The sequence below is a fragment of the Orcinus orca genome, chromosome 10 (assembly GCF_937001465.1).
Source record: "Orcinus orca chromosome 10, mOrcOrc1.1, whole genome shotgun sequence".
Lineage (NCBI taxonomy): Eukaryota > Metazoa > Chordata > Mammalia > Artiodactyla > Delphinidae > Orcinus > Orcinus orca.
The window spans coordinates 65,270,026-65,288,173 of NC_064568.1; the positions used below are offsets into that span (position 1 = coordinate 65,270,026).

The 18,148-nt window shown below is 45.5% G+C and overlaps 1 protein-coding gene across 2 annotated transcripts in view; it reads left to right on the forward strand.

Moving 5' to 3' along the window:
• The first annotated feature begins 275 nt into the window (after positions 1 to 275).
• GCLC (glutamate-cysteine ligase catalytic subunit) overlaps positions 276 to 18,148 on the forward strand; it is a 38,956-nt gene continuing 21,083 nt past the window's right edge. The window contains exon 1 of one of the 2 annotated variants that reach the window (XM_033424287.2): positions 276 to 902. In XM_033424287.2, coding sequence (XP_033280178.1) covers positions 753 to 902 — 150 coding nt within the window. In that variant the 5' untranslated portion in view covers positions 276 to 752. The remainder of the gene's footprint in view (positions 903 to 18,148) is intronic. The other variant, XM_004267765.3, reaches the window with a different exon arrangement.

Consider the following 18,148-nt stretch of genomic DNA (forward strand, 5'->3'; position numbering starts at 1 on the left):
TATGGTGGATTCTTCATTTATTCGAATAATCAAACTTCTTCCCCAACGCAGAGTTTCTCTCTTTGGATTAGAGAAAACGGATTTTTACACATCGCGTTTGCTTAAAGCGAGGCCGACCCCGGCCTGGTGAGGCCCTCCCCTTGGACTCCGCCCTAACCACGCCTGCGCACGCCTACCCCACAGCCTCTGAGTCTCTGCGGGTGCTCGGCCACGCCTCCTCGGCCGCACCGCCTCCTTTCCCCGCCCCAAGCCCGCAGTCTATAAAATCCGGAGCGGCGGATCGAGCTGGGGAGCGGCGAGCGGTTGGGAGCACTGGGCATGCTCAGCGGCGCAGGCTTTGGTCACAAGTAGGAAGGAGGTAGTGCAGGACACCGGCAAAGAGAAGCGGGAGCCACCGCTGCGCCGGGGCTGTGGGGACCGCCGCCGCCGCCTCGCTGCAGGAACGGGGCGGGAGCCGGAGCGGGCGAGGGGCCAGGCCGTCGGGCAGAGGGCCGTCCAGCCCGCCCCCCCGGTCCGCAGCCTCCGTCCGCGCGGTACACCCAGCCCCTGGGTCAGTCCCCCGGGCGGCGAGGAACTCGCGCGGGGGAGCCGGAGCGGACCGGACCCTTCCTCCGCCGGCTGCGGCCCGAGGGCGCCCCCTCGGGGCTGAGCCGCCGCCGCCTTCCGCGGGGAGCTGAGTGTCCGGCCCGCGCCGCGCGCCCGGAGCCCGGAGCGGCCGCCGCCGGCCCAGAGGGCGAGGAGAGGGGGCGGCCATGGGGCTACTGTCCCAGGGCTCGCCACTGAGCTGGGAGGAGACCCAGCGCCACGCCGACCACGTGCGGCTGCACGGGATCCTCCAGTTCCTGCACATCTACCACGCCGTCAAGGACCGGCACAAGGACGTGCTCAAGTGGGGCGACGAGGTGAGCGCCCGGCCCCCGCCGCCCCGCGCCCCTTTGTTCGGCGAGGCCCCTGCGCCCTCGGTCCGCGCCCTGCGCTGCCCGGAGGGTCCCCGCTGCGCCCCCGAGGGTCCCGCCGAGCCCGCGGGCGTCCAGCGCTGTCCAGGGCCGTGCTCCGAGCCTTTGGCCGGACTTCTCTCTCCCATTCATTCATTCGAGGTTCGTTTCCATTCAGCAAGTGCGGAGTAGGCGCTGGGAGGGCGTGAGCGTGCAAAAGTGTGACACTGGGTGCCTGGAGGAGTTTTCAGGCTGGGGTGTCTGCCCGCCGCCTATCGACCCACGGTCCCGTCTCAAAATGCCATTAAAGTGAAAGGGACTAAAGTTGTCCTAGAAGGCCGGTTGCTGTTAGGAATCAGGTCTTCAGGATTTCGCTTCCGCCCCACCTCATCCTGGTGCCTTTTAAACCTCCAGCTTCTCCTCATCAACCACCCCCCCCCCCGACCACCACTTTATAGATATAAATTTAAAAAATCATGGCTTGGTTTAATTCTAACTGGGAACTCTGAGAGCTTCAAAATTAGGATCTGTTAGTGTCTTTCCATGGCCCAGATCTAGTATATAAACTTTCCGAATCTGTGCTTCCACATGTGTGCTGCTTCGAGGTGAAATGCCTCTAGATTCTCAATATTGAACCATTGGTTATTGGAATGATTTGGAAAGCACTGCCTCCTGTTAGTTTTAAAGTCTTTTCTGCCAAAGCGTTTTATGCCTTTCCTTCCTGTTTTTTTAAAAAAGACGTGTATATACAGTTCCAATAATCAAATGACTTCTGGAAAGGTTCGTTTATATTTTTCGTGTTTTTACCTTTTGCCTTCCATGGCTTGCTCAGGTGTAAATAATTTATCTCCTTGTCAGTGTTATCACTCTTTACCTAAGTGTCAAGGTGCTGCTACACCAGTGCCGAATCTCTCTCCTTGCAAAAAGTTAGTTTTTCTATGATTGGAAAATAATTCTGCCTGTCTTTTGAAGGAATTGTGCTCCTGTAAGCTAGAAAAGTATCATGACTAGTAATTCACATTTCTACCGTAAGTGGTTTGCCATACTTTATTGGACAGAAGAGGGGTACAGTATGTTTGGTGATGATTCTTCAGTTTAAGACTAAAACTCTTTTTTTTTTTTTTTTTACAGCATCCGACATTTAATATATTCGTGTATTGTGTTTATTTTATGATCTATCCTCTGTTCCCTCTGGATGTTTTTTTCTCTCCCACACCTCCCTTTCCTTTTTTTCCACTAACAAACCCATGTCCTTTGGAATGAGGAGTTTACTGTTTAACAGAAACCATGGAGTAGAAAAGTTATCTTATATTTAAAAAATAACCCACTGATTATTTATTATTACTTTAAATTCTGCTTCAGTCATGTCGGGGTAGAGTGTAAGATTTTCAAAAAGAATAAAATTCCTGCCTGCCAGTATTGACAGTCCTCTTGGAAATAAGCAGCATGACCCAAGGGGAAGAATTGAGATTGTGAAGACTTCCCTAGTGGTTAAGAAAAAAGCCCCACTCTTCCTACTCCTGGAATAGGACTTCATTGAAAGCTTGGTCTCCCCCAGTTTGATTCTGTAAATCAAACAGGGGCTAACTCTCCGTTGTGTTGTGGTACCTCTGCATCTCTGGACAGCGATGTGACTTGGGCAGGGGAGGGGGGGGTTGTCTCACACCTAAGCATTTGCTGATGCTTCTGTTCCTCCAGCATCATGTAAAGGTAATCACTCTTATGTTACAGAAAATTACTTTTCAAACTGGAGATCATGATCCATTAGTGGGTTGAGAAATAAATTTAGAAGATTTTAGAAGTCTGAAATTCGTTGTTTCTTTACAGCATCTGACATTTTGACCCTTGAAAAACTAGAGTCTGAACTGCTCAGGTTTACTTATACGAGGTTTTTCTGTCGGATAGTGAATACAGCCTGATCCACAGTTGGCTGAATCCACAGATGCTGAATGGAAGGCCAACTATGGGACTTGAGCCTCTGCGGATTTTGGTGTCTCTGGCGGGTCCTGGCACCAGTCCCTTGTGGATACCGAGGGACTACTGTGTATTATTTGTGTATTGTGTGTATTTTATGATCTCTCCTCTCCCCCTAGATTTTTTTCTCTCCGAGACTTTAAAAATGGAAATGGGGTAGGATGAAGAGTATTGGTTTATCACACGTAGTGAGAATATTATGTCAAACTTGAGTTATTTGAGAGTGTGTGTAGGGGTGGTATATTGGGTGCATGTAAATTATTTCTTACTGTGGTTGCAGTTACGGGGTTTGAAAGTCAGAGTCCCAGATTTATCGTGGCAGGCCTCCCTGACGAGGTGAGCCTCTGAGAAAGAGCAGGCCGTTAACACTCTTAGCATTGACCCTTGCGCATAGTGGGAACTCCCTGTCATGTCTACTGAGTAAAAGTCTGCAGGCAGAATCAGCCTGCAAGTGAGCTTGTTTGGATGCAGAAGCCTAGGAAACAACCAAGAATCAGGCTAGGCCGATAAAACTGGAGAAGGGTGTGGTGGGTGCCGTGGCCCTGGAGATGAAGGATGGCCCCACCAGACAGAAAGGGGTGTTTGGGACGTGATATGTTGGGCTGGGTCAGCGTGATACCAAAATACTGCTCTTTGTGGAAGTTTTGATGTTGCGCTTACAGGACCATGGACTCGGATTAAAAAAGGAAAAAAAGCAGCCTAAACCTATCATTGTAGATCTGGTTGGAAGGAGAGCCTGCCACTTTGGAAATGCTTGGCGCTAGGACAGTATTTGTCTCTGGTGGTATTTATCAGGAAGAACTTGGATTTGGAGTTGCACTTGTATTGTATTCCAAGGCTTGCCAACCACCTTGGTGGTTGTGAACCTCAGTTTCCTCCTTTGGAAAATGAGAGGGTTGTTCCTCTTTGAAACTCGCCTGGGATCATCTTTAGACTGCTGAGTGAAGAGAAGGCTGCCACCAGTCACTGTGGTGAAAATGGTTGTATTGTACAAGTGTGTGTCTGCTGGCTTTTTGGAATTCAGAAGTATTTTCCTGTGAGAACCTTAGAAACAGGCAGATTCCCAGGTCAGCTTACAAATGCGAGTTTCGCCTTTAGTGTGGCTGGTCCCAACCCATTGATCATGCTGTTAACTGTGGGTAGTCGAAGTTCTAACTCCCAGGTACTGGGAAGATATTTCATGCTGCCCCAGATGGGGGTGAGGGGGAGCTGAGATGGGTGTTCCTGGGGGCCCTGATGCCTGCTAAGCGTTCTTTTATGCAAAAAAGTAAGCACTTCTCTCTTCACAGCCCACACACAACTTTTTAGGTACAGATTTTGTAAGTTGGAGTATGCACATTAAAAGACAAACCTAGGAAGTTTATAAACACTGCAAATGTGGCAGTAAATTCGACTCTTGAATGCTTCCTAATATCCCTCTAGTGTCAGCTACCTGCCAGGCTCTTCAGCTACTTAGTGGCAGAGGCATTATCAGAATTGAAATCTGTCTGACTCCACGGTCCACTTCTTAAATACATTACACCAGGTTTTGGAATATTTACAATGTATGAGATTTCATCAAATCTCTTTTTACAGAGTTCAAACTCTCCAGGTTACAGAGGTGTCAGAAAAACATTTTAAAGGAAACATTTTTTCTGATTTTTCTTTTTTGCCTTTCAAAGGCAAGAAGGTCAATTGTACTCTAATGAGCAGATAAATCTATGAGAACTTTGAGAGAAATATACATCTTTAATATTTATAAGTGTGTTATTATCGTGTAAAACCAATAAGAACTGAGATGGGATTTATAAAGGGCTGGCATATCATTCATAGTTTGAACTTCAAATTACCTATGTAGGTTAAGAATGCTTACATGACTAATTAGAAAATGCATAGCTTGTTAATCAGTAAGCTTATGATCCTATAGCAAAAATAACATCCTGAGCTATAAATCTAGAATGGACAAAAGCATAGTCATTTGAGTCTAATTGAAGGTTCTGTGTAGCTTTGGACGAAGTGCTTATCTCAGTTTTGTCATCTGTAAAATGGGGAGAGTAATACCTTCCTTATAGAGTTAGTAAGATTAAATGAGATAATGTTGTTGGAATGGTTTACAAGTAAGTGCCTAGTCTTTTAAGTAAGACTCATAAATGTTCACTTGGGAATGTTTAAATACCCAGGATATCTCATTTAAAATATATCATTTAAATAGCCATGGTTATTGGGGAATGAGGCATTCCATGTTTGCCGGTTTTTAACTGAAATTTGCCCATTCAGATATAATTGTATTCCATTAGCTTAGTAATTGTTTATGGTATTTCTAAACTGCATTTCAGAATCTAAATTGTGTTTTTAAAATGCATTATTTGACAATGACTTCTTAGAATAAGGTACTGAGCAAAAATTACTCTGAGAATTCATGAAGATTCCGTAGGTCATTGTGTGCTCTCTGCACACGAAGCACAGTTGCTGCATCTTTCTGTCTCTTGCTGTCACTGTGGGCATCAGTTTATCCGCATTTACTGATGTGTCTAAAGCACGGTGGTGAAATCGAGGAAAAAGAGTGAAATATGGTTAGAGCTTTCTGGTGATTTTCTTTTTTTTTCAAAATTACCTTTTATAACCAAGAGGTTCATTTTTGAAGGTTAGGGAACCAGAAAACTGACTGTGTGTACAGTTGAGCTTTAAATAACATGGATTCGAGCTGCACTTGTCCACTTATACATGGATTTTTTTTTCAATAAATAACGTACTAGAGTACCACATGATCCAGACCGTAAAATTTATATGCAGATATTTGGCTGTGGGGAGAGTCAGCATCCCTAACCCTCTCATTGTTCAAGGGTCAACTGTGTATTAGGAATTGAGGCTAGGAATTTAAGCTTGGCTTAAATGTGAGCTTGACTATCACTTCTGGTGTCCATCTCAGTTTGGGATTTTTTCCCCCTGTTCATTTCGTGTTATATAGTTTTATGTGGGCTTTCTTTTTAAACCAATTTCATTGAATTATAATTTACATACAATAATATGCACCCATTTTAAACACAGAGCTCAATGACTTCTAACAAGTGTATACAACCAGATATCTGCAACCACAGTCAAAACAAAGAAATAGGAAACATCTGTGTACATATAACACTTCCATCACCTCCAGATGTTCCCTTGTGCCCTTTGCAGACGTGTGAGACACACAGCGCCCCGGGTGATTGTGATGCGTCAGGCACCATCTTTGGGAAGCTGCCCTAGAGAATTAGGGTCGTTATTTATATGAGTAGAAGGGAAGAGAAGGGAAGGATTCCAGGCAAGTGAACAGTGTAATAAAGGCAGAAAGGTGAGAAATAGCATTGGTGTGTGAGCGTTCTGTGTCTGGTGGTGGTGTCAGTGCGGTGAACAGGTAGGATTAGTTTGTAGAGGTTTTTGGATACGTAGAGGTTTTGATGTACTTTAAATATGGCGAAAACACAATGGGAGGAAAATGTTTATTCCTTCCGCACACGTGGCTCCCCTAAGAATATGTTTCTGGACTCCTGAACAAGTTACTGTGACCCCACCACATCACTGTTGAATTCTTCTTTGTGAAGAGGAATGTCCAGGATATCACTTCTAAAGGTACCACTTCTAGGAATGTCTAGCAGTGGTGTTAGCAAATGTACTAACTAGAACTCTGTAGCTTCATTTTGAAGGAGAAACCTAGGTAATGTTCAGTGTAAGGCCCCATATCTTGAGAAAAGATGTCAGAATATTATCTGAGCCTCTAACATAGAATTTGTGTTTCTGTCTAGGAAATCTTTCATTATCTAAGGTTTTCTCCTGTATTTTCCTCTAGAAGTTTTATGGTCTTAGGTTTACATTTAGGTCTATGATCCTTTTGGAGTTAACTTTTGTATATGATGCAGGGTATGGATTTTTGGGTTTGGTTGCTTTTGCACAGTGCCCCAGCACCACTTGTTGAAAAGACTATCCTTTCTCCACCGCCGAAGGCCCTTGCACATTTGTCTAATATCAGTTGTCTATGTGTGGTTTCATTTCTGGACTCTTTGTACTGTTCCATTGCTCTATTTGTCCTTATGCCAATACCACACTTTTTATTGCTATAATTTATAATAAACTGTGAGATCAGGTAGTCTTACCTCTCCAACTTTGCTCTTTTTCAACTCATTTTGACTCTTTTAGGTCCTTCGAATTTACACATGAATTTTAGAACATCTTGGCAGTTTCTACCCAAAACAAACCCTAGCGGGATGTTGACCGTGGTTGCGTTGAATCTGTAGATTGTTTGGGGAGAATTGACATCTTAACGATGCTTCCAGCCCATAAACAAGTATATCTCTCCACTTGTTTAATTTCTCTCATCAGTGTTTTGTAGTTTTCAGTGGACAAGTCTTTCATGTCTTTTGTCAGATGTATCACTGAGTGTTTCATATTTTTTTTATTGTAAATGGTATTACTCTTTAAGTTATAATTTCTGATTGTTGTTGCTAATATATTAAAATAAAATTGATTTTGTGTATTTATCTTGTATCCTGCAACCTTACTATACTGCTTTTGAACATAGGGAATACAGTTCTAGTAACTGTTTTGATGTCTTTGCTAATTCTATCATCTCTGTCATTTAAAGTCAGGTTCACTTGACTTTTTCTCTACATTTTGAGTAGGTTTCTCTGCTTCTTTGCATGCCTGGTAGTCTTTGATTGGATGCCAGACACTGTGAATTTTACCTCGTTGGGTGCTTGATATTTGCGTTTTCCTAAACGTATTCTTAAGCTTTGTTCTGGAATATAGTTATTTGGAGATGGTTTGATCCTTTCAGGTCTTGCTTTTACAATTTATTCAGCAGGTCCGGAAGAGTGTCACTTTAGGGCTAATTATTCTCTTCTGCCAAGGCAAGGCCTTCAGGGGTACCTTCCTCAATGCCCTGAACTAGGAGTTATTCCATTCTGGCGGGGGGAAGGCACCCTGTCCCAGCTTTGGGTCCTCACCTCTCACGTGTGGGTCGATTTACTACCGAGTCCTTAAGGGGGGACCCTCTGCAGATCTCCGGAATTGTCTGTGCAGCTCTCTTCCCTTTGGTACTTGGTCCTGTGACCTCTAAATTACTTGGTTTCCTCAGATACTCAGCTCTATCTCTTCAATTCAGGGAGTCCTTCCCCCCACCAAACCCCCACTCCCACCGTGGGCTCTGCTTCACCTCCCTGCCCATGATCTAGTGCCTCTCGCCAGGCAGGAAGCTGGGGCATTTGCAGGGCTCACTCACTTTAAATTGTCCCTCCTATCACGGGGATCTCTGCCCTTTGTTATCTGATGTCCAGTGTCTTGAAAATTCTTTTATATATTTTCTCTCTTTCTCTCTTTTTTTTTTCAGGGTGGGGGGTGTGAAATTGATCGCTATTACTCCATCTTGAACAGAAGTGGAAGTCTTTCTACCTTTTCTCTGAGCTCTGCTCTCCTTTGTCTGTAGACTTTGTCCAAAGGCTAGCTACCCTCATGGTTATATCTCCAGCAGCCTAGATATAGCCAAGTTTTTTAAGTCAGGATTTTCTTTGCCTTTATGCTATAATGTTCATCACTTAGTACCACTGTTATCATCCTATGACTGGGTATTTGGTGAAAACACAATTATTTTGAAGTTTGCATACATGTTTAAGATGGGAGTGCAGCCACAAGTCTTCCTCCAAACAGTCGTGTGATCTTAGATACAGAACTTAAATTCTTTGGACCACAATTTCCTCATCTGCAAGAATAATCAAAAAATTCTATCATTTGGTTTTGAATTGCATGCTTTTATATGTATATATAATTTCTAATTGTATCTTTTAACAATTTGACTGTTTCAGAATGCTTTAAATGCCACACAACTTACAAAAATCAGGAAATGTGTACAAGAGACAGTAGAATCCGTTTCCTTATCCCGTCACCTTTTGGGTTTTAGGATTTTTCAAAGAGAACGTACTTTACTGGCTACTGAAAAAGTAATCTAATTACAAACCCATAGATATTAGGTTTCTAAAATCTTTTCCTTAACTTCCTAAGTAAACCTGTTTGAACCCCATAATGTTTCTATTAAAAAAAAATAAAAACAAGATATTATCGCAGACTGTTTCCTTCAGAAAAACTGAGACTTAAGCTTCACTTACATGTGGCAAATACTAAAGGCTTTATTTCCATGATGGATGACTTTTAAGTATTTATTGAGTGACTCCTGTTTATCAAGGACTTCCTGTGGTAGGTCATGGGGTTGAAGAGAGAAACCAAGAAAAGGGAGAAGCTCCCTGCCCTTGAAGAACTCCAGTGGCATGGCAGGGTCAGGGGAGAGAGGAGGGGAGGAGTTTACTCTCTGCCTGGAGATCCTGGGAGTCTTAGAGATGGGGGGCGGAGTGGGGGACCTTCTGGGAGGATCTCAAAGGGAGACAGCGCAAGGGAAGGGTGTGTGCAGACGTGCGACTGTGAAGTGCCTGAAGTTGAGGATCACTGCCGTGGTGTGGGACCAGAGCAGGGCAAGGGGAGTGGCTAGAGGCTGAGGCTGTCGAAGGTCCTTTGTTTTTTGGGGGGTTTTTTGTTTTTGTAATTTAATCTTTTTATATTGGACTATAGTTGATTTACAATATTGTTAGTTTTAGATGTACGACAAATTGATTCAGTTATACATATATCTTTTTTTAGAATTTTTGAATTTTATTTATTTTTTTATACAGCAGGTTCTTATTAGTTATCCATTTTATACATATTAGTGTATATATGTCAAGGTCCTTTGTAATGGACCATGCCAGGAGACGTGGTATTGTCAGTCCAGGAATCGTACCGGGAGACTGATCCTGGGTCTCTTCGGCGGTGGTGGGGAAAACGGGCTGGGAGGGTAACTAGAGGCTGGCAGCTCCCACTGCAGAGGTTACCTCGATGCTGAGGGAGGGGAGAGAGTGTAGCCTGTGGGGATAGTTCCTGGGGAACTGCTTGGATCTTCTGGTTTGGGACCTCCTAGGTGAAGGAGCCCAGTGCTCATGCAGTGGAGATGCGGGGTAGACAGTGCAGAGGGAGCTGGAGCAACATCTGAGCTGGCTGTGTGTGTGGCAGGGCAGCCACGGGCCTGAAGATGGGGTTAAAACCAAGGAGGAGAGCGAGATGACTAACCCAGAGAGGAAGCATGGCCATCCCCTCCGAACCCTGGTGATACACACAGAAGGACCTGGACGTGTGTGGGATCTGGAGAAGGACCAGTGGGGGCAGTAGGACTGCCCTGGGGGCAGGAAGGATGTCAGGCTTTCGAGAGGAGTGCAAGGATGGGAACGGAAGTGAAGCCGGAGTTGGCCGGTTAGGGGACTGGAGGGTTTGGCAGCGACCTATCTCGAACATACTAGAACTTGGGAAAAGAGCAAAAATTGGTTTCCAGCCAAAATAAATGGCTCAAAGCCCATGCATGTTTTCACAGCCTGTAGGGTCCTTGAAATCTTGGTTATGATTTTCAGAAAGAAACAGAATTGAATTGGGAAAGCATATGCATTTTGGTTACTTAGTAGCCGCGGGGATTGTATATTGAAACTGATCATAAAGGACTGAGTAATTTAGAATGATGACCCTGCATCTCCTCCACTTAAGGGCTGGGTTTCTCAGACATTGTTTCAGATGTTTCAGAAGTTAAGGAAACATAAATAAGCGTCAGACTTCTAGCCAAAAGAGCACATCTTTTATAGGTGTCCAGAAAACTTGGTTATCTAGGTTGGTATATTTTTGCAGCATTCATATGGCCACGGCTCTACTCTGTTGGACACTGTTTGGAGAGCTTGCTGTGTTCTTAGATGTTTGTGTCTGTTATGGTCAGGATTTAGTAATTAAACTTATTTCCACAACAAGATTACAAAAGAACCCCCAAACCAGATGTTCCTAATTACATAAATGTTCACACAAACCCACTGTCTTGTCTCCCATCCCCCAGGCCCTTTTTTCAGTCCTTTGGATTTAGTTAACACCTTCCTTTTTTTGTACTGGATGATGATTTAGCAGAGTTAAAACAAACCCTGAAGGCAAGAGCCTCCATGAAAGTTTACATTTTTTAATTTAAAAAGTTTTTTCGCTTGAAAGGATACGCTGAGCACTGTAAGCCTCAGAGGAACGTTAAAGAGGTTATTTGGGAGTGCTTCCCTCATTTCCCGCTAAAGCGTTCACGTATTTACGCAAGTCGGGCACTTGGAAGGCATATCGTCCAACACACCATGCGGCAGCAGCCCTGCCTGTGGTCCTCCCTCCATGGCTGTGTGAGTGGTATCCAGGGCTCAGGAGCTGCCGGCCCCAAAACACAGACAGCGAGAACTAGGAAGCAGGCAAAAGCCCTCTCGGTACAGAGTGCATGCACTTTACTCCTGGAAGCCTGTCTCAAGCCCTCACCCGGAGATTGCTCACTTTGTCCACAATTCCTGCAAGCTGGTCATTTCCTTCCACGGTTCAGGATGAACTACAAAAAATCAGTCGAGGCAGCAATCAGAGACCAAGTCGGAGAGCAGCTTGGAAAAGCAGATCTCGACACGGCAGCCGGTGCCTCCCAGGGCCTTGCTCTGTTAAAGAAATGAAATTGCCCCGAGTCTGAAGCCTTAATAAAAAAGTGGAAGTATGTTTAGTATCTTCCTATTGTAGCAGAAGAGGATGTAATCAATTTTAGAAAGATTTCCACTGATGTATGCATACAATTTAAGAGATCATGTGCTTAGAAGGGGTGAGCTTTAGGTAGCAAGACGATGCATTTGAAAAAACTTCCCTTCCTGGCAATGCAGTGTATGTACTGTCTTATCTTTGAGAGGGAAAGAAAAATGGATGGTTTTATACCACAAGAACTTCTGGAAGAGTTTAATGACAGACATAGTAGTTTAGAGTTGGAAGGGACACTTTGTTAGATTAGGACATGTTCCAAATGTCCATAATTGTAATATTTGTGAGGAGAGAGGGGAAATTAAGACTGCTCTGGCCTGGGTAACCACTTCCACAACTCCACAAGGCACTAGTGTGGGTGGCACCCCTGGGCATGGGACAAGAGAGGTCCTAGTGTTGGGGGTTAGCCAAGGTTGCTCTGAAGAGGTAGCATGTGACTAGAGCCCATCAGGAGCCAGCTACTTGAGGGGCTGCGGTCAGAGCTTTCCAAGCAGAGAACAGCGGTGCTGTCCAGGCCCTGGAGTGGTTGACTGGCGGAGAAGCAGAAGGAAGGCCTGTGTGGGTGCAGCCTGGGGGGCGGGGCTGGAGTGGAGGGGCGGCACACGTGGTGAGGGTGCTAAGATGTGCTGAGTTTGAGCCATTTGAAAGTGTCCGGGAGGGGGGTGACTTGACCTGTGCCCACTGTCGCAGAGCTGGCGGTGTTCTGCATGAAGTCTTTCCTTTTACTGAGACCGCGAGTGCCTGAAACAAACACAGCGCGAAACAGTATTTGGGTGAAATAGTACTTCTTTTCCATGAATGACATATTCTGGTATTTATTACTCATTTCAACGTTTTTTGGTAATGTTGATTACAGGCCACCATGGACCCATAAGAACACTTAAAAGACACTGTTCTGCCTCAATACGTGTGTCCCTGCCCGAGAGCTAGAAAATCATCACTAACACGTGAGGATATGTGTACTCAACTACCACTTTAGGCACTTGACACATTACTTTGTGTGCTCCTCCCCAGTGGCCCCTTGAGGTAGGCGTTATCCTCATTTTATAAAAGAAAAAAACACAGATGTTACTAAGATTCAAACTAGGCTCCAACCCGAGGCGAGGCTGGAGGTGGAAGGGAAAGGAGTAGAGTGTGGGGTGGGGTAACAAGGCAGGTGGGCTGCTTTGATAAAGGTCTCGAGCAACAAGTGCAAGCTTCGGTGTTTTTGGTTACCAGATGATCAGTGGTTCCCTCCTAGTGAAATGCCAGCTACACTTTCAGATCTGAAAAGTCGAGGATGTGTGGTCAATTTCTCGGTCCGCAGGGCAAATGCTAACAGGTTTAGCAATGTGGCTGCGGCCTTTCCAGCTAATCTTCTGCTGGCAGCCTAGCCCTGTGAAACGGCAGACAAGGATGAGCCTCTGTGGGGATGAGGCTGACCTCACTTGATAGCTATGCTGCCAGGCGGACCTTGTCCCGGGCCGCAGGTAGTGGGCCAGCATCAGAGCCCCAAGTCAGGAGCTCTGGTTTATCTTAAACAGAGATTGTAATCCTTTCCCATGAATTCCAGGTATGGCAGGAAGGGGTTTGTCTTAGCGCGTCTTGCATCCTGCAGACCCTGTCTTCAGCAGGTCAGAATTGCTGTCTTGGTGGCACCTGCCTCAGCATCCAGGCACCCTCAGATGCGGTTATGAAGGAGACCCTCACTGTGGTGGAATGGCATTGCACTTGGAGGTCTGGAATCGCTGTCACCTGCCCCTGGGGGCCCAAGGGCCCCTCTGAGCACAGCAGTGACTTAGGAGTTGCACGTCCTGTTTCGGCACTGGATCTAGGTCTCTTTAGAAAGCATCACCCTCCCTTTGTTGGGTGGGTTAATCTATCACCAGTTCCTAAGAACTAAAGCCCTGAATTTCTTATCTCTCGATGGTGGTCCCTGAATTTGGGCCAACTTCATCTCTAAACACACTTACAGGGACCTAGCTTGCTTTGTCAGTCACCTGCTCCAGGAGTGCCTGGGGCCCTGAGCCAGCCCTGCTGAAGCCCTGAGTTCTCCTTTACCTCGTGGGAGTCCTTCAGGGGCCCTGACCTCTCACTCCCTCACCGCCCCCTCCCCACCTAAGCGCTGCAGAGCAGTTGGTCCAAGACACCCTCTCTTGTCAGCCGCGCGGTGACCAGGACCCTGTTCTCAGGAAAGAAGCAAAGAATTCACTTGTCCTCAGAACCCAGAAGCTATAGTACTAACCTGCAGGTGTTTTGAGGTAAATAAGAACTATTTATATTTACAGTATTATTTCTTTAGGAGGACGTGTCTTCTGGCTTAGGTTTCTAAGTTGCAGAGTGCCCGTGTTGGTGGCCACAGCAAACATCTCCTTTGGTAACTTCACGTGATGTGCTCTCTTTTGTGAGGTTGATTTGTGGGAGCAGACTGGTTGGGTTCTACTTTGGTTCAGAAATAAGGTAGGAGTGACTTAGCCTGGTCTTTGTAACCATCAGAAAATGAAAACTGACACACGCCTGAAGTGTAGTGGCATGGTTAAAAAAAATCAGCCAGTGTCAATTCAGAGGCCCAGAAAGTAAATGTCTCACACCATTTGTAGGACATGAAAGAGCAGATCGGCATGCAGGGCTTTCCTTTGCACCAGCAGTAATGCATCAGTAAGTGTGTCCAGATATAATTCCAAGAGGTGATTTCTCTCGGGTTTAAGTCCAGTGCTGTCCAGTACAACTTCCTGCAGTAATTGAATTGTTTGCGATATCGTTAGGGACTTGGGAACTGAAATTTTTATTTTACTTTAATTTAATTTTATTTTTTACAAGTTTATTTATTTTATTTTTGGCTGCATTGAGTCTTCGTTGCTGTTTTCTCTAGTTGCAGCGAGCCGGGGGCTACTCTTCATGGCGGTGCACAGGCTTCTCATTGGGTGGCTTCTCTTGTTGCGGAGTACGGGCTCTAGGTGCGCGGGTTCAGTAGATGTGGCACATGGGCTCAGTAATTGTGGCTCACGGGCTCTAGAGTGCAAGCTCAGTAGTTGTGGCACACGGGCTTAGTTGCTCCACGGCATGTGGGATCTTCCTGGACCAGGGCTCCAACCCGTGTCCCCTGCATTGGCAGGCAGATTCTTAACCACTTCAACACCAGGGAAACCCTACTTTAATTTTAAATCTAAAAAGGTCACACATGCCTAGTGTCTACCATAAAGGAGAGGGTGTTTGTTTTTCCTTTCCTTTATCGAAAGGTGTCATTGTCCCCTTTATGAGATTCATCACAATTTTCCCTGCTCTCTCCTGAATCTTAAAATTTTTCACTGAGGCTTCATATTACTAATCTTGGCATGTGAAGAATTTGTTTTGGTAATGATGCAAGGAAGTTACTTTACGTAATCGTATAGGAAATTCATCATTTTACGCAGTGTTAAAATTGAGATTAAAGAACCTCCTGCTCTGTTAGCTGAAGTCCTGGTCTAGGACACTGGAGGAAGACCAGGCCAGGGCAAGGCCACGCTTATTTTGTGTAAACTTCCCTGACGTGCACCCTGTGTTATTCTGTGGTATGAAATGGCATTTCATAGTGGGGGAAAAGTCAGAATATAGCAGATATTATAAGAATTTGATGTAACTTTATTTTTGGCCTGTGTGTTTCTTTTTTTTTTTTTTTTTTGAAGTATAGTTGATTTACAATGTTGTGTTTCAGGTGTACAACAAAGTGATTCAGTTATACATACATATATATACACATACATATATATGTATACACATATATATATTCTTTTTCAGATTCTTTTCCCTTATGGGTTATCACAAAATATTGAGTATAGTTCCCTGATGTAACTTTAGAGTAAACTACGAAAACGTTTCCTTTTGGGGAAAATAGAGCAGTTTAAAATAACATTTCAACAGTTATAGTCTAAAATGTCACCATATACAAAGGGTTCCTGGACCTGTGGTGGTCACCTCAAGTTCACCCACTGTTTCAGGCACAGCTGCTCTTCTGGTCTTGCCACGCAGGTCTTCCCTAAATCACTACAAGTGATTTTGAAACCAAGTAGCATCACCGTTGGTTCTAGGACCCCTTTGGGTGCTCCAGGCTTGAGTGTCTTGCTAGATACGGAAATGGGGGCCATCCAACTGGATGGTTGAAAGTGCTCAAAAATCCTGGTCATTAGTATTTGGCTGTGTGAGGAAACCATCTTCTGGGCAGAAGGCACAGTCACTAGCTTTAAACAGTTTACAGTCTAGAGGCGGGACTACTGTGACATGGTCTCCAGGAGTGGGCCCAGTTTATCTGCATCTCTGGGCAGCCAACCAGGTGATTACGCTGCAGTCAGGGTGGTGGTCAGGGGGAGCTCAGGGGTCAGGAGTGGGGGCTGTATTTATGACGACCCTCTCCTTTGCCTGGCCACCCCCTTCCCCCCAGGAAACCTGATACCCCAGGCGGGACCAGACCCTCCTGTTACACGTGCCCCAGACCATTTAGCTCCCTTGAGTTGCTGGCTGTCATTTCAGCCACCTGTGAGCTTGACAGCAGGAGCCACATCCACCTGGCTCTGTGCAGTGCTCCCAGCACCTGCCGACCACAGGACTTTGGGTGAAAGGACAAAGGGTGTGGAGGCAGCAGGACGCTGTGTTTCAGCACTGATGGGTCATCAGCTAGTTAGAGCCTTATCACAAGATGGCTGAGGGCTTGTTCAGGAGTCGGTGTAAGGAGAAAACCAGGTCTCTTAGATGCAATGGGTGGTTCCAGCCGAAGTCAAGACTGCTTACTGCTTGGGCCGGTGGAATGGAGGAGCTGGCCCTGAATCCTGAATTTTGAATTCCTTTAGGGTGGCTGCGGACCCCGCCCTGCAGCCCAGTCCTCCTGGGCTGAGTTACCCCGCACCTTCCCCCTCCTCGGCCTGACACCTGGTTGCAACCCCTTCTCCAGGGTGTAAGGAGGCCAGAGTCTTCATCCCAGTGCCTGGGAAGCAATGTAGGACCTCACTGTCCCACAGGGACGCAGTGATGGGTTTCCTGTCTCCAGAGGTCAGACGCATGATAGGTTAAATACTTCAGAGAAGTGGCCCAGAGACCTTTGTATAACATTGTTTCAAAGGAATTTGAAAATTCCTTTTTTCTAATGTACACAGAAATTGACAGAGGAGCTTTCTCAAAGTACAATCTCCCTAAATAGGGAACTGCCTGTAGCTGCTTCTGAGTCTTATGGAACTAGATTGTTACCAAATTAAGTGCTGTTTTCACCTCAGCGCTGATGACTTGAACTCATCAGTAAGACAACTCTCTCGTCTGTTCAGGCTGCTGTAACAAATACCACAGACTGGGTGGCTTAAACAACAAACATTTACTTCTCACAGTTCTGGAGGTTGGAAAGTCCATGGTCAGAGGTGCTGGTAGATTTGGTTTCCAAGTGAGGTCCCTCTTCCTGGCTTACAAAGGGCTGCCTTCTCGCTGTGTTCTCACACAGTGGAGAGAAATCATCTTTCTCGTCTCTTCTTATAAGGGCGCAAATCGCGTCACAAGGGCCCCACTCTCCTGATCTAATTACCTGCCCCCCCAAGGCCTCACTTCTAAATACCATCACATTGGGGGTTAAGGGCTTCAACATAAGAATGGTGTGGGGGGCACTAACATTCAGTCCATAACAACAACTAATAAAAATTCATCAAAAGTTTATTTTTGTTGTCATCTAAACCTGCCAGGCTATTTCCCTATGGTTACTAACATTTTTTCCCCCTTTTATATTTCTTAGCTGAAGGGCAAACCAGTCTCTTGAATAGTACTATTTCTGTGATAGGGAGGACTGACTCAGATGCCTTCCACCTGGGACGGTGGGTCTGCAGACCAGAGCCCCCCTCAAAGGGGGGCTGCCCAGCCCCAGCCCCTCTGGACCCAGGCCTCCTGCTGGGCTTCTGCGCTTTGGTTTGTTTTTAAGGCTGGGATCTGGATTTACATGTGAAATGTCAGGTAGATAAGGTAGATAGTGGATGTATTGTTGCCTTTCTCTTTTATAATAAGCCAAACAACGCACTTTCTGGGGATTGGTCTGCCACGTGCCACAAGTTTGCCATCCGTGTCTTGGGGTCGTGTGCGAAGGGTGCTCTCAAGGGTTTGCCTGAATGATCCAGCTCCAGTCTTTGCACCTACCTGTGGATGATGTGTGTCTGTATTAACCGTGAATAGGGAGTGACAATCTTCATTATTAACAGCAACTATCGTGACTTAACAGCGTGCGATTTCAGGGAAAACAAATGCAGGTTCTGTTTGTACTCTGCCCAGAAGAGTCTTACTTTGGTATTTCACTCTTGATTTTTTATCAGAATTCCACCAGGTATTGTTATGAATGCACTAGTGCACCTTGCGTTGTAAATTCTGTGTGAGTTCAGAGTGGGGAAGTGGTCTTAAATTATTCCTGAAAAACCAAAACAAAATTGCCGAAACTCCTAAACTAATACCTCTACATTGGTGTATTTGATTTTGATTTAACTGTCCATTAGTGAGGCTCATAGTGGGATGATTAAATAACCTACCAGTGAGGAAGGATAATCTACCTTGATTAGAACGCTCAGGTAACCCCTTTCATAAACTTACAGTAAGCCCACCGAGGAAATACGTTGTAAACTGCGACTACTACGTGCAGCTGCGATTTACAG